Below are 25,137 nucleotides of genomic sequence, written 5' to 3'. Positions count from 1 at the left end.
CTGGGGACAGAAAACATCAATGGAATTTCTTTAATCTTGATGACTTTTGAGATTTACAATATGAAGTACATGGGATAATGTCTTCAAGTAGGGGATTTAAAAAGATGATAATCTACATAATGATACCATATACTGAGTACCTATATAGTGATTCAGTGAACTATTTTCAAGCACTTGAGCTATTAAGTTATCTCTACCAGATTGTAGGGCAAATACCTAAGCCTGGGTCTCTACATTTGAAATTCATGTCTGGGCAATGTGTGAATTTCAGTATCTACATTAACATTAGACACATATTTATATTACAGAAAATACTAACTTTGATCAAGCATTGTGTCTGTGCAGGGATCACTACTGGTACACATGATTACTCCATTAATTGTTAATAATAAATAATTAATTATTGTAGCCCTCACCAGATTACAGAAATAACTGGGTACCTTCTATGCCAGTAAACAAACTGAACACAATTCCATTTGTTTGTCGTGCTAAGTGAGTTGAATATTACTTACAAGGGTAATTTAAAAATGATAATTCAATTTAAATGTTGTTAATCTTTTACTTATGCAAGTAAAAGCAGTTACACTGCAAACTTCAGTGATAATGTAAAAAAATTTTTATGGAACAAGGCTGCTTGAAGATGTATATTAATACAAAAAGGACAGACATGGTATAAGTTTTCAGGCCAGGAGATGTGGCCAGCTGCTTTAGGTCTTTAGTGGTGGAATTAGCTCCAGCTAGTGCCTCTCTCTGTTGTTTTTCACCCTGATTCAGCAGTCCTGGACTTTACACAGAGCCACTGAAAGCTCAGTGGCCACAGGGAATGCCAGCTCATCGACTATTATAATGACGGCCTCCCTATTGCTCTCCGTCTCTCTGCCCTTCCCACTAGCACACCATCCCAATTGTCTCTCTCTCATTCTTTCTGTTTGTGATTTGTCTTTCTGTCCTTCTTACTGAACAAAGGCTGGTGTGAGTGTCTATGATGCAACTGTGGCAGTAGAGAAAGTTCATAGTCAACAGAAATACACAGAATGAACATCCCCAAGGTAGGAATAGATGGATTTCGCCGTATGGCAAACTGCAAACAAAGATATCACAATAAAGGTTGCGTTTATGACGGAGAACCTCTTTGTGAGAATGGCAATAGCTTCAAAGCTCTACATTAAGTCATGAGTTTTTCTTCAATCAAATCTTGTTCCAGACGGTGACTTACCTTGCTTCAGTAACACAGAAGTGAAACAACATAAAATAGTAGCAGCACACTGTAATTGTTGCTGACATGACCTTATCGCATGCCTTGTAAACTGAAAAGGACACAGAGGACTAACCTTGAGCTTATCAAAGCGTTCAGTGAGTGAGGACACCTGGTGCTCTCGGTGGCGCCCCACCAGCTTGCAGAGGGCACAAATGAGCTGATCGTCCACCAGGCAGTACATGTTGACCTTCTCGTTCTCGTGCTCCAGGCAGGTCAGTCCGCGGATGTGAGTGTCTGGCACCGGCTCCACCAGGCGGTGGCTGGTGAACGGCTTCTTGTTAGGATGTGTCGCACGCAGGCAGCGGTCGCAGTACGATACCTCACACGTGACACATGTCTTGACAGCCTCACGCGGAGGATCCTGCTCGCAGAACTGGCAGCTGATGCGTGGATCCATTTTAGCAACAACAGCTGGGCTGTGGTTTGCGTTGGTGTGGTTGGCGTGATTGGTGTGGTTGGCGTGCGGGTGGGAGTGGCTGGAAGTGGCCGGGCTGCCGCGGGCGCTACTTCCACTTGTGCCACCACCGCCGCCGCCAATTGTTCCAGCTATTGTTCCGCTAATGGTGGCGGTGTAGGGCCGCTGCGGCTGCAGACGCCGGCTCTCAGTGGGGGAGTTGGGGCCGCTAAGGGAGGCCTTTTGAAAGCGGTCAATGATGTTCTGCAGCGTCACATTGCGCTTAAGGCCCTCCAGGCCGCGGTGATTCAGCGTGATGACGTAACGGCAAGTGGGGCACTGAAAGGCTGAGATGGACTCAAGGGGCTTGCTGGTGGAGCAGTGAGACACCAGGATGCGGTGGGCACAGTTAAAGCACAGGCTGTGGGCGCAGGGCAAGAGCAGGGGATCTTCAAACAACTCCAGGCAGATCGGGCAGGTCAGCTCAGACTCCAGTGTTTCCATCTTCAGTTGAACCAATCTAAAGGTGACATTAAATCCCACGGAAGCTGGCCAATTACCTACAAGAAGAAGAAAAAGATACATGTGAGCATTTAAATAGGCCTCTAATTAGGAACTTCAGCTTCACTGTACTTTTGTTTTGGGGCCATTTGTATTGTAAAAAGATACAGACTAACACGGACATTTTCTGTCACTAATATATATCAGCTGCTTGCACAACTTGTACAGTCCGTAGCCTGCACGTCCTTGTTGCAGCTGTTAACTCATGATTCTTCTTACAGAGCCATATGTGAACAAGAGCACCTTATATTTTTCAATCCTTCATTTTTCATCATACATTTGACTTCCATCTTTCGTTCTCCAGCTCACCATTAACTTTACCTATTTTTTTATGGCTTCTCTGGTAAGATCAGCTTGACTTATCGAGCAATAAACACTTAACTCCAAGGACATTTCAACTTTTAGAGCATGATCAAAACAACAATTTCAAGTAGTACAGTGAAAACGTGGCCTGGACTGAGCAAGAAAATTGATTTCAGATGCTCCCCCTCTTTCTCCAAGCCCTCCAAATTTCAGCACCTTGCAGCCTGCATATCAAGCTGTCTCCCCTGGGTGGCCTTAAAACCACTGACATGAGAAATCACCAGTAATCCTCCCCCACTCGCGCTGATTCAGTGCCATAGGAGCGCAGTTCATAGTAGCTCTCTATCCTTAAAGAGAAACAAAGCAGGCACCGTGAAACTACAGTATTAAACTGGACGACCTCAGATAGCTGACAGTGACAATTTCATTAGGTGAGGTTGTTCCTGAAAGACTGCCGTCATCTCCCTCTGTGCTAGTCATGCAGGATTTACTGATGACTTGGTTTTAGTGGTTATGACTAATCAAAATGTACTTTTCACCTTTGGGACAATGTTTAAACTTCTGTGAGTGACCTCAATGAAGCTAGGTCACTGTGCGCATTAAGATGACTATGTTCAGATTCTAAGAAGAGAAGAGAAGGGCAGCAGATACAAGGGAAACTAACGTTATTAACATTTCAAGGTGAGGAAGAGCTGAGCATGAAATGAGTGTGTATGAACAATGTCCACAACGGGTGCTAATCAGTAAGATTATCCAGTAACTGAGCATTCAGCCTCCTGGTTGAATTCCAGGCTTAACACCTATTAACACCTCAATATAAAGCGACTTCAAACACCGTCTGCCCAAACTGAAATTTCATTTTTGGCCTGGCCGGCTGGCTTTTTTTTCAGGGCAGACACTGCTATGTACAACACAAAGAAAGATTTTTTGAAAGCCCCAAGGACGAAACAAGAGTTGAAAAAACTGTGAAAGAAAAATCACAATTTCGTGATGTCTTCAGTTTGCTTGTTTTGTCTGACCAACTGTCCAAAAGCTTAAAGGGATACTTTCATGATTTTCAACCAGGTTTGCATCATTACAATGAGGGCCGTATGTACAGATTTACTGTAACTTATGACAAAGATTCTCATATTTAAGAAGATAAAACATGGGAAAATATTTGGCATTTGGCTAAAAATGGCTGAAATAATGATTAGATTAACAAAATAGTTAATCTACTGATTATTGCAGCTCTACTAACAGCATGCATTGTGCATTTAATGCAGCTAACCATAATGGATTAAACCTGACTCTAGATGCATAACAAAATTGACAACTTGAGGCATCGTCCTCCAACTATATATCTAATTCCTCATATTAATGTTTATCAAGTTAGCTCTGACATCTACATGCCATTTGTGATTTGGTTTGTTGAGCTGCAACACTACCTGACTTGGTAGTGTAAGTTCAGTTGCATTGAGAACTAAGCATTAAACAACCACTCATAATCCCTGGAACCAGAGAGGACGAGCTGAAGACAGGACTATATAAAGACAGAAACAGAGCTCAAAGGCTCAAACTCATTTGCACTAACAAAAGTCTCCTCCCTTCTGCTGCACCAGAAACTATGCCGAGACACTGAGCTGTGTTCAAAGCAAACATGATTTGAGCAGCAGCTAAGTGCTTGGGAAAGGCACTCAACTAAAGAAAGTAGTTATATGCATGCAGCAGCTTTGTTACAAAATTCATTATCTGGAAAAGAAATAAATAACTGCTCGCAGCCAATCATGCAGATACGATGCTGATAAAAAGCAATGGGCACTGGGCTCGTGTGCAAATGTGTGTGTGTGTGTGTGTGTGCGCGCACGTGTATGAGTATACGTTTGTCTTTAATGAAGCTGTGCGTACGCGTGCACATGCATCTAATAGTCGTCCTCCAATATTCACCTTGGCTGCTATTTATCAGATGTTTTATGTGGTTGTTATCTCACAGTCTGGCCGTGTAAGGGATAAAGAGAGAGCAAGAGAGTTCAGAGGCGAGCATGAGGTTCTGCTTCACACACCAACAATTGGTCTAATTTATCTCCACTGTATCAGCAAGTTAATAACCAGGGGCAGACGAATGGAAATAACCAGAGAAACAGGATGTAAGGGAGGTGATGAGCGTAGGCAAGGACAACCTTCAAGACCTTTTGGTGACAAGCGAGGGCTCCAGCCCCTAAGTTTGATGATTCAAAATATGAAATAACATGCTGCATAAACCTCTAGCCTTTACACTTACTGTAACCAAATGTTCTTTTATTTGATTCAATCTGCAGACATTTATCAGTAGATGTTTCACTTATCTGAAAAAAGCATCTTTTAATTCATTCAGCAAGACAGATATGGGTAAGAAAGCATTTGTTTAATGCTTTAAAATATACATATTTATCTCCTATCCAATTACAATTTCAGTAAAATGAAATATATCAAAATAAAATATTCAAAGTCAGTGAGATCCACATTTTTCACAAGGAATGAAGTTTTCTGTCACTGTGGGCAACTTCAGGCTGAGCAACAGTTCAGCTCCACATGACTGTTGTTTCAGTGGTAAAATATGCAGGAAACAAGGCACACATGCATTGAGCCTCTCAGGATACACACTGATTCAAGATCATCAGGTCAGTGTATGACCATGTGAACTTTGCTCTAGAATCAGGTAAAACTGATACAAATAAAGAACAATGTCTTTTCATCACAGTGCCTTAAATGATCACCGAGAAGAAAATATACTGCAAGGCGATCAATGTTTTGTTATTGCACTCCAGCAAAACAACAGAAGTGTCACAAATTCCTCAGTTTCATTCTTACTCATGGAAATAAACCATATGTCATCAAAACAAATATGCTGTGGGATTGTACATCTGTCGAGACAGCAATACCATAACAAGAAAACAATCAACTATATACACAGACACCAAAACGGAATCAAAACCCTGAATTATGAAGCCCATCGCATCAATAGAGATGAGTGCATGATCCATACCCTGTATTTGTGCACTTGTCCAATTCAAACGTTGACTGAATCAACAGTCTTGCTGTATTGCCTGGGACAGAGCTCAACAGTGCTACTTATGCTGATGTTAATGCGACTGTGTTTAGCGGAGCATGGTGTTATAATTAACACCAGCTTTAACACACCATCGGCAGGCCCATTAAGCTTTAGCTATGTCACTCTGGGGAAACAGTGTCAGCTATGATGGGAGCTACTTAGGGACCGAATCGCTGGCTTCATGGTAAAGGCGTTTGTTCTGCAGACGGGCTGGCACACAGACATTTGCAACAACGCAGACATACAAACAAACACACAGCTAGAGCCGCACATTTACGAGCACAAATTCTTTCTGTCTTGTTGTCTCTCTTCATCTGCCATTCTTGTTAAGGTGAAGTGTCCCATCTGGACGCAGAACAGCTTGAGCTGGTGCTTGAAGAAAAGCGCGCACACACACACACAGAAACATAAATCTGTAAAGCACTCTGATCTTTTGTTGTGCTCATTACTGTAGCAAGATTTTTAGGCCTCACTCAGGGCTTTTTGCAAAATAGATGAAAAAAAATAAAAACAGAGACATCATTGATGATTCATTAGTCTGTCTGAGGAAACAGGTCTACATAAATAATCTTCTTTAGAATCCTTGGAATCCTTATTACAGGTGCAAGGACACATCAATGAGCACATCATTTCAGCCCTGTCACCTTTTTCACACTAGTGTGAGTGTAGAATGTGGGCAGGCAGCTATAAGAAAACGAGGACAAGTATCAGGTACAGGTATCGGGTATGAACTGTTAATGGCTTTCTTTGATGACTTAAACCGGAATACATTCAAGTCTAAGCATGTGAAACATGGGTGAAACCCTAAGAGTCAAAATCCTTTAGGATTCTGTATTAGCTTTATGTAGTTGCACAGCATGTGATCATGCAGGTGATGTGACAGGTCTTAAACACATAAACTTGGGGCAGAGAGGTTTGATAGCAACCGTTTTAATGTCAATCAGGCTGCTACCTTGCTACCATGGCGGTCAAAAATGTGAAGGTCATTGACGCCCAGATAAAATTTCATAAATTGTAAATAATCATAACAATTGGATGAACTGCTGTCTGTTAACAATACATACAAACCCAATGCAATTCCAAATGCAAGCACCCATCGTGCACCCAGAAAGTGTTTTTGTTGTGACTGCATTTGTATCTAGTGTATATGTGTACAGACGTATTTTCATGCTTCAATTAGATCCAATAAATGTGGCAATACTAACGAATTCCAGCACCACTGTATGAGACACGACTGTGGGGGAAACCCTTGAATAGAAAAATAAAATGATGTCACCATTTCTGTCATTTCGTGATGTTGCAAACATCAAAACAATAAAAGAAGCTGTTTATTTAAAAGCACAGTCACAGTCCCCAGGGTGTATGGTTGCATGTGCATGAATTCACTCTGTTGACGCATGCATCAGTCTACAAAAAAGGCATTCCTGGAACAAAGATGATTATCCTTGTATAAACAATCCCCTTGTAAAAACTAAATTGCTCCCCTCTGAATCGTAGTCACACAGCTGCGGAGCCAAAATGCGAGCTAAATGGACACTTGATGATGTTGCAATGAAGGGGCAACAGTCAAAACAAATCACCACACCTAGACCTCTGATCTAAAGTGCATTCCCATTGCAGATGTTATATTTATGTTTACAAAGGAGCATTGTGTAGAGCACAAAAGCTTATTCCGGTTAGTAATATTGGTGATTTGCATTTAAATGATTTTTTTTCAACTGAAATGTCCATGTTTGTTTTATGTCCATTTTGTATGTGTTAGTGTGTGTTAGGTAGTATTTAAAGTGTAGGATTACATTTATTGAATACCTCATTTACTAAATCTATTTTATGTATGTATCTTATGTATATTATGTATATTTTTCAATTATTATTACTAACAATCTGAAAAACTCATTCCACCACCTTGGATTACTAACTTCCAATCTCACCCAATCTAATCTAATCTAATCCAGACAAAACAAAAAACAAAAACATTTTTCCTCTCAAATCATAAAAAGATGAAAATACAGAATGTATTTTGCGCTAATTCTGACTGGATGCAAGCAGTAACTCCTAGTTTATTTACTGGAAGCATTTCATTTCAAAGTTAGGAGGGACGTGCTGAGGTGCAACCAGATGTTAGACATCTGTCAAATAGACTTGTTCCCTGGGTGGGAAGCAGAATAAAAGATTGCTTCCAGGAAAGGCTATGCTTCAGTGCAAGGTGGATTATATGGGTATTAACAAGGTGCATGCAAGCATCCACATCCATATGTTGATCCCTACCCTGAACAAACACATTGACATAGATGTCGCGCACACACACGCACACACGCGCACACAAACGCACACACACACACACACACACACACAGACTTTGAGCCCTTGGTCTCTACTCCTGTACCAGTAGCCTTCATCAGGGGCAAGTCACTAAATGTCAACACTCAGAATCTACAGTGAATTGCCGGTTTTCATCGTGAAATCCACAGTGTATCTGCCACCTTTCACCCCCACCCCACCCAATCCCTCCATTTTCACTCCCACTACTCTGTCTTCCCTAAGTGTACCTGGAATCCGTCCATCTCACTGGAAGCTATCAATCATTGGCTTATCACAGTGAAGGAAGAGGAGCAGAAAATCACATAGTTGAGGTTTAAAGGCTCCAGAGAACAAGACAACAGTATACAACAGCAGCAGGGGGTTGGGTCTTTTTGTAGGGGCTTTGGAAAACACACTCTCACATTGCCATGTTTATATCTGTAGGACGTTAAAGCTGGGGAAAAAAAACATTTGTATTCTCATTATGGCAAAGTGCTACCTCTTGTGTGAAAGACTGCACATTTTGGTGTAAGGGAGTGGGTTGAAAATCAATGAGAAATTACTTATGAAACAAATGGTTTAAGCAAACAGTTTAAAGAGTAGTTAATTGAAGCCACAGGCAGTGAGATAATTTACCGTTCTCATTGTCTTCTACTGCTGGTAATGAAAAAATTCAAATATGCGCAAAACTTCTCTAAAGATTAAATGACTTGTCTGAACTGTAACCCTTCATTTGACAAACATCTCTATTGTTCTGGAGAACAAAGAAGTTTAGCTTACTGCATGCCAAAGCGCACAAACTAGATAGATAGAGAACTTTATTGAAAGAATAGTTGGAGATTTTTGTAAATAATTTATGTGCTTTTGTATATTTTGGCTGGGCATCATCACGTCCTAGAGTCTCCTCTGGTTGCCTGGCGACCTCACAGTTACGACTCGACTACACAACTTATCATTTTTCCACTTTAGTTTTTGGACGGATTAAACAAAGGGATTTTTAGAGATTATAGATAGATTATTCTATCATCTGACAGAGCCGGGCTAGCTGTTTCCCCCATTTCAAGTCATTATGCTAAGCTAACTGACTGGTGGCTGTAACTTCACCTTACAGATGTGAGAGTGGTATCAATTTTCTAACTCTCCTTCCATAAAATGTCGACTATTTCTTTAAAAATAAAGTCAGAATGCTGACAACCCATGTGCTAAAAATTAGGTCAAAATAAGCAGCTTGATTTCATCAGTGTTTCAACTAAAACTGAGGGTAATAGCACAAAATATTTTGTTTAAAGAGATTTGCTTTGATCTTATAACCATAGTGTTCACTAGTACAATAGTTGTTTGCTAGAGGAGTGCTAGAGTCCAGCTGTATACATGATGGTCAGGTTGGTTCTTCACAGTGGTTTGGGGCTGAACAAAGACAGATGCTATTCAACTGATAAGCCCAGCCTGTAGCCTGCGACCTCAATCTGCCACAGAGCTGTTGTTATGCGGTGAGCATTCCACAAATATCTCCAAACAAGCTAAAGGTTAAAGATGCTAATAACAAATTAAAAGCCTTTTCTGCCTGCTTGCTCGTGTGAAACAGTAACACATTACTAATTAAAAAATTGCCTGCAAGAAAACAGAAAAATGAAGCTTGAAATTTTTATGGAGCAGGGAAAATGTTCAGACATGGCACAAGAAGATTTCTCTCTGCCTCTCACTCTGCCGTTCTTAAACAAAAAGCTTTAATTTATTGCTTTATTAGGTAACTGAATTCCATACCTGGAGCCAACACGTGTTTTTCCACAAAGAATGGCCTGTTTGGGAGTTTTTCCTTGCCACTGTTGCTCAATATAATATCTGATGCTTGCTCATGTGGGAATTCTTGAATCCTTAATTTTGAATTCATGAATTGTTGGGTCTCTCTCTAATTAAAGAGTTTGGTCTAGACCTGCTCTTTATGTAAAGTGTCTTGAGATAACGCTGTTGTGAATTGGCGCTATATAAATAAAGATTGATTGATTGATTGATTTGTACCATGTGGGTAAATCACAGACCTTCACACATTTTGGTGAGGCACCAGTAGGCAACTAATAAAGGGTGCACACATTAAAATGACTAATAAAACTCCCCTGACGCAGCGCTGATGTATGAATACTTTCATTAGTGACTGTGTTAGCAAACATAACTCTCAAGCTCTGGTCTTAAACATGGCTTTTCCCCTAATTACCTCAGCTGAGCATTTAAACCCGAAAGAAACAGAAAAGGGCATTGTTTCAGTGGATTCAGTGGAATTCAGTCGCAATAGTGGATTGAAATGCTGGAATTTCCTTGGAGGCCAGTTTATTCCAGCAACTGGGGTTAAAAATGCCCACAAGCTTAAGACACGTCAGGACCAGGCACTGCTGAGTTTTGCCAGACATCAAGAGGCCACAGTTATTCACCGCCATGGTTTTTGAAAAAAAGGAAATGGGGCATCCCCAAAAATGAGAGCCCTCCCGTTGACCAGAATCTGCCAAACTGTACATTTGATTATATAAGTGGGATCAAGCAGCACATTGAACTTGCCGTGTTACATTTCCGTGCAATCTTTGACACAAGCCATGTGCCTCAATGCAGCTGCTTCATGGGATGAAAAGGAACGCTTTAGCATATGAGAAACTGGCCAGGGTTCCTTTGGCCACCCCCGCCACTCCAGTTGTTTTTCCTCATCCTTTCCTCTCCTCTTCCTCAAATCTCACTCCACTTTCCCAATCTTTCCTCCCTCCCTCTCTCTTTCTCTCCCTCTCCCTTCCTCTCTCCAGCAGCCCTTGGAGCAGGCTTGTTTCACCAAACATGTGATTCCTATTCATAGAATGTAAACAGTAATACAGCCAGGCTGGTGTTTCCATTTCACATTCGGTGCAGTTGAGCAGGCTGGTTTAAGCTTAACCCTCTCATTGCTTCACTGGAGACAGCTCTTATTACAATCCAATTTCAAAATAAATCTAGATTGATTTGTTGGGCTTTGGCACATCTCAAGGTATTATATGTTGCTTACATGTTATATTACATTTGTCTTTTTTTTTTAATTAATCAAGGATTTGTGTTTTTAAGGAAAATGTTCTCATTATAGAGTGTTAATCTGCAAACACTGCACTCCAATTTGACTGATATATTTACTTCAAAATATATATAATAATAGAAACATTTCACAATTTAAAACGATTTTCAACAAAAGCCACGTTTTCAACTACCTAGCATCTGACAGGCTTCAAGGTCAGTGTGCTACATGCAGCAGGCAGAGCTGTGACTCACTGTACCAGTTAGCTTTCCCATTCCCTGGTTACCAGCATTAGCCCCTGATGGAGACAACATGGGCTAAGACTCAGGGGACAAGTTATCTCAGTTCACCACATTGTGCATCGTTGATCTCGAAGGAACATCCATTATTATGGAGAAATTCTGCATGAATCATGTTGGCACAGTGGGGACCTGGTGTTGTCCAAATATAGATGTAGTTTAGAAAGTAAGTTTTGGCACTGACATGATCTTTTGTTAGTTTATAAATTGATATATTGACGACATACTCATATTATAGTTTTCCCTGCATGAACTATATATAGAGTACATGTCTTTGTATATTAATACTGTATATCACAAAAAGAGAAAAGCAATTGAAAGGAATTTTAGATAATAAGAAAGGAGTGTCAGATAAGGAACGTTTTTCAATGTGTTTTACATTTTCTCACTGTCGACTAATGTCTAATGACTAAAAATGGTTTCTTACATTCTCATGGAAGTTTAAAACTTGCTCATATCACCCAACTATGAAACAGAGGAGGTGGTGGTATTTCCATTGCTATACAATCGTGTGTTTGCGGAGCTGCATATTCAGCTGCCTACATACATTTTAATGAAATTTTGAGTGGTGCCACAGTACCTCAATTCAATATGAAATTAGCTGCGCGTATGCATTTAGGATAATCTGTTTGCTTGGCTTACAACTATCTGCCTTTTTCACACCTAGTGCATTTACAAAAACAGCATGTATCAGTATGTGCACAGTGTTTTCTGTTTCGGGTTGCGTGTTTGTTTTGTCTCTATGTTCACATGCTGACCCATATGACTCCAGGATTGTCACTATAAATGCAGCCGGGTGTGTGGCTCCATCCGCCCACATTCATTTTCACAGCCGTATTTGTTTTCTATATTCTTTTTGCTGCCTGTCAGCAGTGCCGATGAGGGCTCAATTGTGTGAAGGACATGTGCTGATGCAACACACTGAAAATAAAATAAACAATCAATTCCTGTCGAGAGCAAGGCCAAGCCAGACTTGCTAATTGGCTTAATACATTTATATATGAAAGCAGAATGAAATGAGATTTTCACAGGGCTTTGACAGTGAGTAGAACACACCTCCTCTCTTTTACCCTCCGCTTAATGCCTCTGCCTGTTACAGCTTGGCAGCCTGTGGGTAATAAAGTTAATACTGTCAGACGTCATCTCATCAGCTCTCTGAGGCTCTCTTGCTGTGGTGGAGAGCCTTATCAGGCTTCAACACAACATTGAGTAGCAACCATGCCCCTGCCTCAATTCACGCCGTTTCCATTATTCATGTGCATTTGTCCAGGTGAGAACGAACCCGGGATCAGAAGTTGGCAGAACAGCTTATTAGATATTTCGACCCAACTGAGCATGCTGGAGGGAGGAAAGGATGAAGAGCGACGGAGATCAGAGGTACTGCTAACTGTCAACAAAGGGAAAAATGTCATCTGTAAGCAGGCTTCAAGCCCGGTGGCTAGTATTAGGGTTGTGAACTGTTGACCCTGGAAAGCAGGTGTAAATAGACTGCAGTTAAGTGGGCAGTTCTATAATATTCCTCTCTTCACATATTTTCTATTCTGCAGCATGCTTAGAGGATTTGGATATACTACTAGTTTAAACTGACTACGACAAGTATGGATTAACAGCCATATATATATATATATATATATATATATATATATATATATATATGTATATATGAATTTGATCTTGGAAACAAATATAAATTATTTTATTAAGGTAATTCAATCAAGCTTAATACCTTGTGCTGCCCCTCTCTTTTAATTTGCTACATGCAGTTAAACATTTTGAGATATACTCTCTTAAGCTTTAATTTATCAGGCGATGCTTATTAACCCTTCGGAGTCTAGGACCGCCGCACGGCGTCAAAGTCATATGTCGCACGTTTGAAAACGTAAAGCTGTGACACAAGCACGCAGGTGCTCAATTCAAAGACTGTTGGAAAGCGGACACTTCAAACTTTTTACAAGTGTTTGAATTTTGTCGATCGGCCTATTAAGACTAAATTTCTGAAGAGCCGAAGTCGCGCACTACAGCTCTTCTACGAGTTAGAAGATGCTGAATCTGGGGAAGAACGTTCTGATTCTGAGGAAGACTCCTCCACTGGAAGACGAAGTGGATGTTGCGCGTGAAGACGAACGAGAGGAGGTGTCCGCGCAGAACCCCGCTCCTCCAAAGATCCAACTAGTTCCTAGTCAGATTTTGTGTTTCTTTTGCACTTTTACATACAGTGTGTCCATATATTATGTCAAAATAAATAAATACTTGTAGAATCACATAGGTGAGGTTGTGCTGAAAAGAAAGACACAAAGAAAGGCACACTAAGCAGTTTTAATGGGAAACACAAAGGTAAAATGAAAAGTAGTAAAAAACGCCGTTTTACCCCAGACTCTGAAGGGTTAAGACTACTATCAAGTTTCCTCTCATACACATACACAAGAATATTGACTCACTTTTTCAAAGCCAGTTAACCTCGAACATTGTCCACGAGCTACAACATTGATTCTGGTGTATTTGCTATGACTACGCTCCACAAAACTCTGCAATAAGAAATATTTTATTTAACATGTATTGATAAAACTAAGATAATCTAAAATAAGATGATGAGAGTGAAAAAGTACACACTGCAGAACTTGAGAAATCTATTGTCTTGACACCAATTCAGCTTCAATTTTTCTATATTTTCATCTGACTGTGTGTGTGTAAGTATGTGTACAAGAGCATGGTGCCAAGTTAATGGCTTACCTTTTACTGGTATTTTCTATATATATGCAAATGTACTCCACATCGTGTGAAAAACCAATCTACGTACCACATAAACAGCACTTTCAGTTTCCGAAAAGAGGTTCTTTTCAGTGGGAAATTGCATTCACAGCCCCTGTACACCCATATTAGCCGGGAAAGACTGTCAAGAAAACAATGGCCCTATGTATGAAGATTGACGATACATTCCTGAAAAGTTTTCCCATTGTGAAAAACAGCTGACAACTTTAAATGCATCATATTTGTGCTCTAAATGAGCAGGCTAACTGATCCGTAAGGTGCCGGACACTTCATCAACAGCTTGTCAAACTCTATTAGCAAATGACGTTGTCCGAGCTGATGTTATTGATTCTAGAGGAGGCAGATACTCGGGTCAATACTAAAGTCTCAAAGACATCAACAATCCGTACCGCTCCTATGACAGCTGTCCTTGTTAGGAAACATCACTGAAAAAAGTGCTAGTGAACTACAATGGATTTGTCTACTTAGAAATGATGTGAGTTTGAATTTTTTTTTCTGCTGGTGTGCGTGCTGATAAAATTGAGATAAAGGAAGACAAAGAGTCAAAGAGAGAATGTCGTGGTGGCGAATGTGTGTGCTCTTGTGTATATGTGTTCGTGCTACCTCGTGCATGCGGTTTCCTAAATACGGCGGCAGCTGGGGTTCAATCTTCCAAACTGTCTGCACAGCCTGCCAGCCGAGGGAAATACATTTATACGCCTGATACAAAAGATAGTACAGATGAAAGACTTGTTGGAGTTGTCTCGGCTGAATCATCCGTAACCTCATTACACACAGTCAGAGCAGCTAACCTCGTTTTGGGGAAGACTCTGTCTCCCTCTCTCCCATTCTAAATTGAGGTGCAGAAAAAAAAAAAAACAGTGTGAAATGGCAAAATGAAATTGACGATTCTGTATTTTAAACCCTAGATAGATTTTCCGTTCAGCCCTCGTACCCTCAGAGCCAAAAGGCCTCGCTGCCACGTCTTGTGTTGCACGTTGTAGAGCCATGTGCGCCTGCACGTACCTGGGCTGTATTTATCCAGATGCAAAAGGAAATTTCTTACTAAAACATTACATTAAACTGAACTGCACTGAGCTGTCTGCAGGGAGAATCGGCTACTTGACCAAAAGCCATTAAACACACGCATTCCTGCTCTAAGTACAGCATTCACCTTGGGTCAAAGTCCGTCGACTCGCCCCAATCATAGTACATCCAGGAGGGCCATTTCCCACTTCAAGTAGTAGTAGATGGCGCCATTAATACTGCAGGAGGTGTTTGTGATGTGTTACGGGGCTTTTCAGTTATTCATTAGGACTGGGTGTCAGTGAAAGTGAAAGGGAGAGATAAAAAAAATACAGAAGTAAACCACAGGAGACAAAAAAAAACACACAGGGAGGTCAAAAGCAATCAGCTCAAAAATAGATCACACACCCAGAGAGAAAAACAAAAAGAGCAATAAAGAGGGAGAGAGAGAGTGGAGAGGTGGGAGACCTTGCCATTGGCGTGACCCCAGGGAGGGGGTTCCTGTCCTGTATCTCACGCTCTCACTCTACAAAGTCAGAGCTTTCTATTTATACAGCACTGTAATGTTTGGCATTTCCTTCGAGGGGGGAGAGTATGAGCCATTGTTTTCCTTGGCTGCTGTTTCACTGGCTCAGCGGGCTCTATGCGCTGAAATGTCAGCAGCTTATTTGTTCGATTACTTTTATTTATCAGTAAACAATCATTTGTTCCTCCTTGACATGGGAAATCTTATTATCACCAGTTAAAGTAGAGCTTTTTTTCTCTACCCTTTGTGAAATACTGATATGAGGCATCCTTGTTTGTGCATCCCGAGAGGAACCCACATCACAACACACCTGTCTAAAGGCAGATTTTTTATTTTTTTCATTCTAACTGCAGCACCAATGTAGCTTAAATGATATGCAACACATAATCATCTGAAAGAGTCGGCAGTCGCTCTAAAGTTAAGCAGCAGACATCTTCACTAACAAAGAAGAAAACACAGGCAATGTAATATCACAGAGACATGCAAATGTATGCATCTAAAATTCTAATGTGAAAGCCTGCGACAGGCTAGATTCACTTGGGCTGGGATTGAGTTCGCTCTTACATACTCATTTTGAAGAATGTTTCTGTGAATTGAGAAAACAAAAACACCCCCCACACCCCTCGCGGTAGCCCTGCAACTGAAGCCGACACAAATCAATAGGTTGTTAGCTAAACAATAGCTGCCCAACATTGCCGTCATTTTAAAAATAGCCATTCCCCAGGGCACAGCGAACCAAAGAGAATAATTGTGAAGGTTAACAATGTCTACTGCTATATCAATATTGAACTGAACCGATGGCCTGGAGACTAAAAAAAAAAAAGGTTCAGTCCAAGGGTTTTTAGCTGGAAAAAAATGGTCAATAACACATTGTTAGGAACTGATATATAACCTGCTGCAGGTACTGATGGATGATCTGTGTTTAGCAGAAGAATATCAGAGATTCAGAGAGATCTCTGTAACCAACCAATCAACCAGCAAGAGAGGAAAGGGGCTGCTTTTAAAGAGGTGTTCTGTAAAAATGCCTGCTGGGTGGATGAGTGTGAATGAAGAAAGTATATGTGCGTCTGTATGTGAGTTCATGTCTAAGTCAAAGACAGTTTTTTCCTCTCCTCTATCCCCATATCTTTTGTCTTTGCTCTGTGTTGCCATTAACCTTTCCCAGAATCCTCCAAACATCTTTGAAGCTCAAAAATCTTTTTTCATGCCTCCTCCTGTTTATACCTACCCTCTTGATCTGTCTCTTTGTAGTTATTTCTCCCTCTCTGCCACCAAATTCCATGCCTTTTATCATAACTGCATCCTAGTCTGCACCGAGATTAGCAGAGGTGTTCATTGTGGCCAGTGAACGCTTCTGTTCAATACCAAAGACATAAAGAGAGTGAGAGTTAGCAACAGGTTTCCACGGAAGTTAAATCATTATGAAAACAATCTTGTAATGCAGTGATGTGTGAAGGAAGTTGGATATTTTATTCTTGTACACTGTTTTATGTTATGCATTTTGTAGAGTCTTCCACAACATCCTGGTGTAACCTATAAAATGTTGAAAATCAATAACCACGACACTATGCTCACATGCCATGGCAAACTACCCCTGGGACTATTCCCTGGACAGAGCTCTCCACCAGCTCCATGGGAGAAGGTGCAGTTCACTCAACACAACAGAAAGGCTTCTGGAGTGGGAAACATGACAGCAGAACTGGGCTCAGGCTCCTGGTGCCAGCAGGTGAGATCATGGGAAAAATGTGCGTCACTGTAGGAGTGTACCCAGGCAGCTGGCTGTTAACTAGCATGTTGGGAGGTTGGACGCCTCCTCAGCTCAGCTGCTGCTGTTAAGCTGGGATGGAAAAGCCCCCTCTTTTTCTGACTGGGTGGGTTCTTAGGATTCAGACCCCAGTGTTTTTAATTTTTTGTGTGTTTTGCACATGTCAGAGCAGCAGTACAAGCTAAGGCCGTGGTCACAGCTACAGTTCTCTTTTCAGGTCATACCACAATTACCAAATATTTCTTTCACAACATTTGGTTGTTCAAGTTGTCTAATTATTTTTTGTACCCAAAAGGACCCTTAAGTGACTTGATCATTAGTCAGGAAGTAAAAAATAACTCTCATAATCTCAATCACATATTTTTCTTAAACAGCTCAACAAGGATGATTGTTTATCTCATATTTAAAATTTCAAATATTCTACTGATTCATTTCAAGCACTGTCTCTTCTCCCTCTGTCAAACTTCATGCACAAATTCGATGTCGTTTATCTCTGCTTTCACACATTTCCTACATCACCAAACAACACTGAAGCAAATGATGAATAAAGCTATTATATGTAGTCTAATTCATTGTAAATATTCATTTCAAATGTATATCACCTTATTTATCTCTTTACAACATTCCACATCCTACTAAAGATACTCACATTTTGAGGCATCTAAGTATAAGTTTTTTTTTTACCCAGGACAAACTGAAACAGTGGAGGAAATACCTAAGAATGAACATCATGAAATGTTCTTTGTGTGAACATGGCTTTAAAATAAGAGATTGTTATTGTGGTCAATGTATCTTTACAATAAGGTGGAATCTAAGGAGCTCTCTGGCTAATTAAGTTTCAAATGGCACAACTATCAAGCCAATAGATTAAAGCTGCAGCAGGCAATGGCAGACAATTAGATGTTAGCCTGAGGGGATTTCAATGCAAACTGATGCTGTGTAATCTTATCCAAACTCTCTGGACATTCAGCCTTTACTCTAGGGGCCAATAAAGCTTTAATGAAGTAAACATGTGTAAACAATTCACCTGTTATTGCGACAGGTCTTTAGACCACAAGATCACCGTTTACTATCCTGAAACTGTGCATGTTACCTTTTATCAATGCGTACAACGCTTGTGTCAAACACACTGCACTGTCATTAATTTCATCTGAGAAGGGTTGCACTTGTGTTAGATGACACTGAGGGGCGAGAGACGGAAAGAAGAAAGACAAGGAAAGAAACCACCACCAGAGGGAGAAAGGCAAAGACAGGAGTGAAGTAAGTTGTTGTGATACATGTCCTCCTTCAATCTTTTAGTATATTTTGGCCCTCATGTGTTTCAGATTATTGGTTTCCAGACTTCCCTTTCCAAGAGGAGGCTGCAGCCCTGAAGTAAAGCCTGGGCCTCTGCCTGCTTATTGGCTTTCACTGGTTTACCTTTAGAGACTGGACCATGACATGTTCTCCGCCACTACCACTTTGTCATCTGAGCTACCCTGGCCTCCACAAGTTATAACCTAATAAGCAATGGTTCATATCATGTGATCCATTCCTGGCACAGCATGCAGTGTTTGGCCTAAAATATGTTTTGCATTAGTAAGTAAGCAACTTGAAGTCTACTTCCTCCTAGTGCTGGTACAGTAGTGAGTCTGTTAACTCATGGTCACAAGTTTCCTTCCCACAATCCATTTTTCCATGTAGCTTTGTTACCTGCAAAAGCTCAGGATTTGCTCTGAGATATCAGTCTGGAAAACATCCGCCAAGGATCGATTGAGAGAAACAGCTGGAAGCCGGACCCAATCAGCAAACTATGGGATGTAGATTAGATGACGATGAGAGTGTGCACTGCAATTGGTAGCAGCTCTGGCTCGTTAAATATTAACCAAACTGAATGCAAAGTAATTTAGGTCTTTGATGCCTCCAGCCAAGCAAAAGTCTATTGATCCTTGCCAGACCACAGTAAGCACAGTGAACCTTATGAGCTGGCTTTAAAAAGCTAAAAGTTTAGTGTATGAGTCTTGAGATTTAAGGACTACTATAAACTAAAAGTTTGAGAAATAAAAAAAACAAACATTTTGCTTTAAGAGCAGAGAACATAAGCTTTTCTTCAGTGTTTCTCCCCTAATGTATTCGCTAATCTTTTTTCTTGTGTGCTCTGTCCTGCTCATATTGCGTTGCATGCCAGACGACCAGCTGGGCGCAACTGCTCAGTCCCAGTCTGAATTCAAGTTCAAACTGCAGTAAGGTAGATGTTAAACACCCAACCAGCAGAACCATAAAATCACATTAATATTGTTTTTGGCCAGGAGGAGAAAGTTAAGCAATGTGTCGCCAAGCATGACTGCTCTTTGCTGATCTATATGCAGTGTGAAATGTATCTGGGAGACAGACCATGCCTCTCTTGGCAGGGACCTTCACTGCACTCAGAGCAATGAAGACATCAAAGGAGTCTGGAGACAAAAACAGGAGGCAATCTGTCACACCATACATCCATCCATGCAACATCTGCCTTGACTCCCACATTCATTCCCTTGATTAATTCTATATCACATAGAAACAATTTCTTCTGTTAATGAATGCTCACCAGCAAAACTTGCCAATCGTATGGTTGCATTCACTTGCAACGATTACAGCTACTACAGCTTTCACATATACATCTCATGTTTAACGTGACCTTCAACGCACTAATCAGAGCTGTGGCTATATAAGTGTTTTTTTTTCAATGCAAACATGATTTATCTTCTCTTTGTTTGACTAACATGAGGGTATTTATTTATTAATGTCCACCACTATCAGCCACTTAAACTCAGACTAAATTTAATCTAAGAATATAAGAGGGGTGGGGTTATTTATTCTTAATTTATGGTTTTCAACAGGATGCGTCAGCCTCTAAAGGAGTGGCTGGTTAGGGCCCTGGAAAGTAACTGCTGTTCCACCTGTTTTGACACTTCCCATTTAACATAGCTGGCCACTTTCTTTTCTGCTGCTGTGCCAACTCTTGTGGTTAATATGAGGCTTGTTACAGACTGACCCATTTGGTTTTGTTACACTTTTTATATTTACATATGTAGATATATTTCTTAAAAAAAGCTCCCTGTTAGAACACACCCCTTGGCAGCTGCTTCATACAACTGCTTGAAGATTATTCAATACTGTGATTATGCTTACTTCAGTGCTCCCTACACATTTTTTGTACCCACCATGGAAGCACTTACTCTTGGGTATTATGGCTATTATAAAACTGACAAATAAAACCAATGGTATTTCATTCTACCACTATAATATACACAGTGAAACTTAACAGCATATTTCAGCAAGCTTCTACCGCTGAGTTAGACCCACCATTTGACAATACAGAAGGGTTTTCTCAGCTCATTTACTATCTGTATGTGCACAAACAATATGGCCGAGGGTCAAAACTCAGGAACACATTGTTTATTAAGGGTCGCTGAGATGATTTATTTGAACCGTTGAGAAGAATTTGTGGAATTGCTGTGGTCTAGAGATCTTGCAGAAAGCTGGGACACTGATGAATGGGAAGTTGTGGCACAGACGGCAGTGATCTTAAAATATCAGAGGTGCAGATTCATGGTTGCTTGTGGTATGTTTGTCAGCTTCATGAAACTGACCACCTCGGTGAACGCACAGCAGGATTCTTTCGGGTCTTTGGAGGTTCTCCCTGTAATGAGCGCACGATGATGTGATGTTCTAATGTGAAAATTTTACTGGAAGCAGTGCCAACTTCAGGTTGTCTGTTTCAAAGTTACATCAAGGTAAATGGAAGACTTTCAAGACCTTTTAATGCCACTTGGCATTAAATGTATGACTTATGTCACCTCTGAAATGAAGACAGAGAAAAAAAGTCCTCTCAGAGTACAAGTCTGCCTAACGGGGTTTATTCCTAAGCTTCTGAACGCTAGATTTTATTTAAAAGTCGCCAAGGACTTTTGAGGACTTGCGTAAAGAAGGTGATGAATACAATATAATTTATGATCTGATAAGTACTTGCAGACACCTTTATAAATCAGCTAAATGTCACAAGTCACTTAATGTAAAAATGGCCTAAGGGGAATCAGAGATATTTTTCAGACGATGGGCAATGAGGGAAGTAGAGACAAAATGAGACTAATGACACATCTGCTGCTTTTTCCTTCTGTGTAGTGATCTGCTGTGCCGTGTTATTAACATCCTCTTATGGTCAGACTGTTGCACTTATTACAAAAATTCCTATCATACAAAGTAATAGTCAATATCAGCATTATTTTCCTGTCCCTTTTCACAGTTCTGCACCGAAGTGAACAGTTTTCGTGGCACCTTTTCCCCCGGTAATCTTGCACATGTACACGCCCAAAACTGCATTGTGTGACATCAAGCCTTTTGAAATCCGAACCATGACCGTAACAAGACATAGAGCATTAAAACTTTGTGTTAATGAACAATGTTTAATTCATCTCCCTAGAGCCACTTAATGCAGTCTGTCACCGTACATCACTGGACAACAATGTTTCTTTACAGCTACCACTTTCCCTTAATCCCCTTTCTGTCCTCGGTGAATAGATAGAACTTAATGCACAAAACACCAAACAAAATAGGTTAATAGCAGGTAAAGCAAACATAAAACTGTGAGCTTAGAGCACTGTCAGGGAACAGCTCCCATCATTCCTCAGAGGGACAGAAGAGAGCGACTCAGTGAGATGATTGATGCATGGATAAACCAAGAGAGACAAAAATGAGAGACACTTAGAATGAGAGAGAGAGAGAGAGAGAGACAGAGAGAGACAGAGCGCGCACAGGAAAACAGCCCTAAAGATAGACATTCAGAAAAGAGAACGTATGGCTTTTGAAGGTATAAGTGGCGGCCGATTCTGTTCTCGTCTATTTGAGATGGAAGAAAACATGAGTGTGCCAATGTGTAATCGGCCTGATGAGCCATGTTGTCTAATGGTATGAGGCAGGGCAGCTCTGAGGCTTAACGGCAAAAGAAACAGAGATGGGTAAACTACTACTACAGTGCACTTGCAGGATGTGCAGAGCCCTGATTGGGTTTGTGCGCTTAGTTCACTGTATCATGGTTTTGCTTCGCTCAAACAGATGGCACAGGCACAGAGACAGGCAGTCTATCAATCTGGGAACAGGACTTAAGATTCAGCAAAGAGCGACTGATTTAAGTACATGTTAGAGCCAAATAAAAAGGAGCAAATTACTCAAGAGGCACAGCCTGGCAGGCGTTCATCTCACAACAACAGTGGTGACCTTCCCTGTTAATGCTATCCAACACTTCAGCATACAGAGACACTCAAAGCAGCCTAACAACAAGCACATTCCCTCATACTGTCAGCTGAGCTCAGCAGGATCATCAGAACGTAGTCCAGTTCAGCATTTGGCATTCAGCACAGCATGAGCCGAATTATGTGTGCTGACACTCCAACACTCTCCTGACAACTTGGTGCATTTCATCACAATTTGACAGGATATTAATTCCGGGGCACTGGCTTACTTCAACACTACCCAGTGGCAGATTTATTTTGATTCTGAATTGTTGAGTGTTCACTGCTTCAGATCAGCCGATATCAGAAAGGAAACACTTTGGGCTTCATCTACATGAAAACGGTACATGCACTTCTGTCAAACTATAGCTATTATATGGGACTGTCATCTCTCTGGGAATCCTAAAATCTGCATTCTGCTCTTTTGCAGTGATACTTCCAGGAAGAAAGGAAGAATCTGTCACAAGTTCACTATTGAGCCTTAGATTCTTCAAAAATCTTACGACAACAGTTCAGGTTTTCTGTTGGGAGGATGCTGAACAAGCTGGACAATGTGAGAATGCCATAAAGACCCTTGTGTTTATATTATTCCTAACAGAAACGAGATAAAATGTAAATACAGAGAGCGCCAGCAGGTCCCAACTTAGCCTGCAAAAAGCCTAAAATAAGCAGAGGGACACATGAAACTGTTCCACGTGTTTTGCATGGTAACAACACATGAATGTCCCTGCTGAATAATTCTGATAACAAGAGTCTGCGATCCTCAGCACGACATGGGTACCCAAAGTAGGGTCCGGGACCGCCTAATGCTCTTAGGGGAGTTACGGGAGACCTCGAAGCAAAATGTGGAAAATATTGAATGTCAGTACAATTACTGCAAATGATCCCCATGAGGAAAAAAAACAAAAAACACACAGTGTTAATCTTATGCTTCACTCTCAGCACAAGTATCTACACAGAATGCTGCTGTCCAATTTGGCAGCTTAGACCAACAACACCAATGTGTCCATATATGGCATAACATCTGATTGGGTCCGCGTGGCTGTGGACATGAAAACACACCATAAAGCCCCGAGTGTCTAAGTTATACCAGAAGCCTACTTCAGACGTGTTCGTGCGCGTTAGAATCTGGTCCATTCCAGAGAAAGCTTACGAGAGCAAATCAAGAAAATCCCAGCGGATTGTGGAAAAAATAACCAGCGGTTCCCGTTTCTATTCCCGGGCGCCTCTCTCACCCCGGCGCGTCTGTGCGCTGCCACAAACCTGAACCCCACAGAGCACAGACCGAGCCAGACACCTCTCTGCACGGAGGGGAGGGGTTTCAGACACCTACCAGCTTTACATGCCGAACACTCTTTTCTTCTGTCATCTTGAAAGTGGCCCGAAATGAAGCTGGAAGAAACACGGGAGGGTTGGACAGACGCGGGGGGGGTGGGGGTTTGGTTTGAACCGAGCCGGGATACTGCTGATGACTCCTTCTCCCCAAGTCTGATCCTCACGGCGCAGCGCGCAAAATCCCAGCCCGGTGCGTTCTGTCAGTGGGCTGCACCGCTCCGCTGGCGACAGCTCCCAGGCAAGCGGAATACTCAACTTTGGAAAAATGAGAGAGGGAGCGAGACTCACCGAGAGAGAGAGAGAGAGCGCGAGAGAGAGTGTGAGGGCGAGGGAGAGAGAGAGCAGCCAGACAATCACAGGAAAGCGGCTCCTCCTACCCACACAACACAAAAAGCCAAAGCCAGCAGATAGAGAGGGTTCAGCGCGTTAGAGTGAACAGAGCAGGGCACGTTACTCCAATGTGTGACGCACTGTCACTGTAGCCTGATGACTAGTTTAATGTGCAGCACGACCACACGTCACACTGACTCATGTAGATCATTATAGTAATGTAGTTTATTGGATAATTCAATCTAAATCTGAGGCAAAACAGGATGGTAGCAACTGTCCACCACCAAGGGTCACACAATGAGGCCACAAAGGCTTTAATTCACTTTAACACACACACACACACACACAGTTAGAGTAGATGACAGCAATTCTCCTGCCTAGATGACGAATAAATTAGCAGCCACAATCTCTCTTCATTTTCTTCTCCTGGAAAATGATGCAACCCTGAGTAATAAAGCAGGCTTAAGATATTAAAAGTCCTACGTTGTTCATTATTATCAATAAGTAAAAACAGGGAGGTAATACCATGTTCAACTGCTCAAAAGGCCCAAAGGCGGCAATTAGAATATTCATAGATTTAAACTTGGGCAAAAGTGGTTTATAATAATGGTGATATCACACTTTAATTTCCTGGATTAATTACTTGATTCTCTCTCTCTGCGTTTGTGTGCGCGCAATGCTCCAGCATGACAGTTTGTCTTTTAATGGTAGTTTATTTGTCCCACATTTATTATTGTAATAGTCCCATCACATTTCTACAGAATTCCACACATAGTGGAGACAGAGAGCACAAAAACGTGTCAGATTTACCACTGTAACCTTGTTCTCAGGATGTGCCGTCTGTGTCTGCAGAAGTGTATTCTGCTGCTTTGGTGTGTGTGAGTGTGTATGCTTGGAGACGGTGCAGAGGTTAAGGGGTTTTACAGAGCTTTCCAGCAGACTGCTCT

General features: G+C 41.3%; 1 protein-coding gene across 3 annotated transcripts in view; it reads right to left on the bottom strand.

The window, feature by feature from the left end:
- Positions 1-25,137, bottom strand: part of mid2 (midline 2) — a 144,210-nt gene that overhangs the window by 71,994 nt on the left and 47,079 nt on the right. For 2 of the 3 annotated variants that reach the window (XM_070837438.1, XM_070837440.1), the window contains exon 3: positions 1,332-2,212. In XM_070837438.1, the coding sequence (XP_070693539.1) occupies positions 1,332-2,156 (825 nt within the window). In that variant the 5' untranslated portion in view covers positions 2,157-2,212. Of the gene's footprint in view, positions 1-1,331; positions 2,213-23,858; positions 24,049-25,137 lie in introns of those variants that run through there. The other variant, XM_070837441.1, reaches the window with a different exon arrangement.

Source organism: Pempheris klunzingeri, chromosome 9, assembly GCF_042242105.1.
Source record: "Pempheris klunzingeri isolate RE-2024b chromosome 9, fPemKlu1.hap1, whole genome shotgun sequence".
Lineage (NCBI taxonomy): Eukaryota > Metazoa > Chordata > Actinopteri > Acropomatiformes > Pempheridae > Pempheris > Pempheris klunzingeri.
This window is presented reverse-complemented; position numbering and strand designations above follow the sequence as displayed.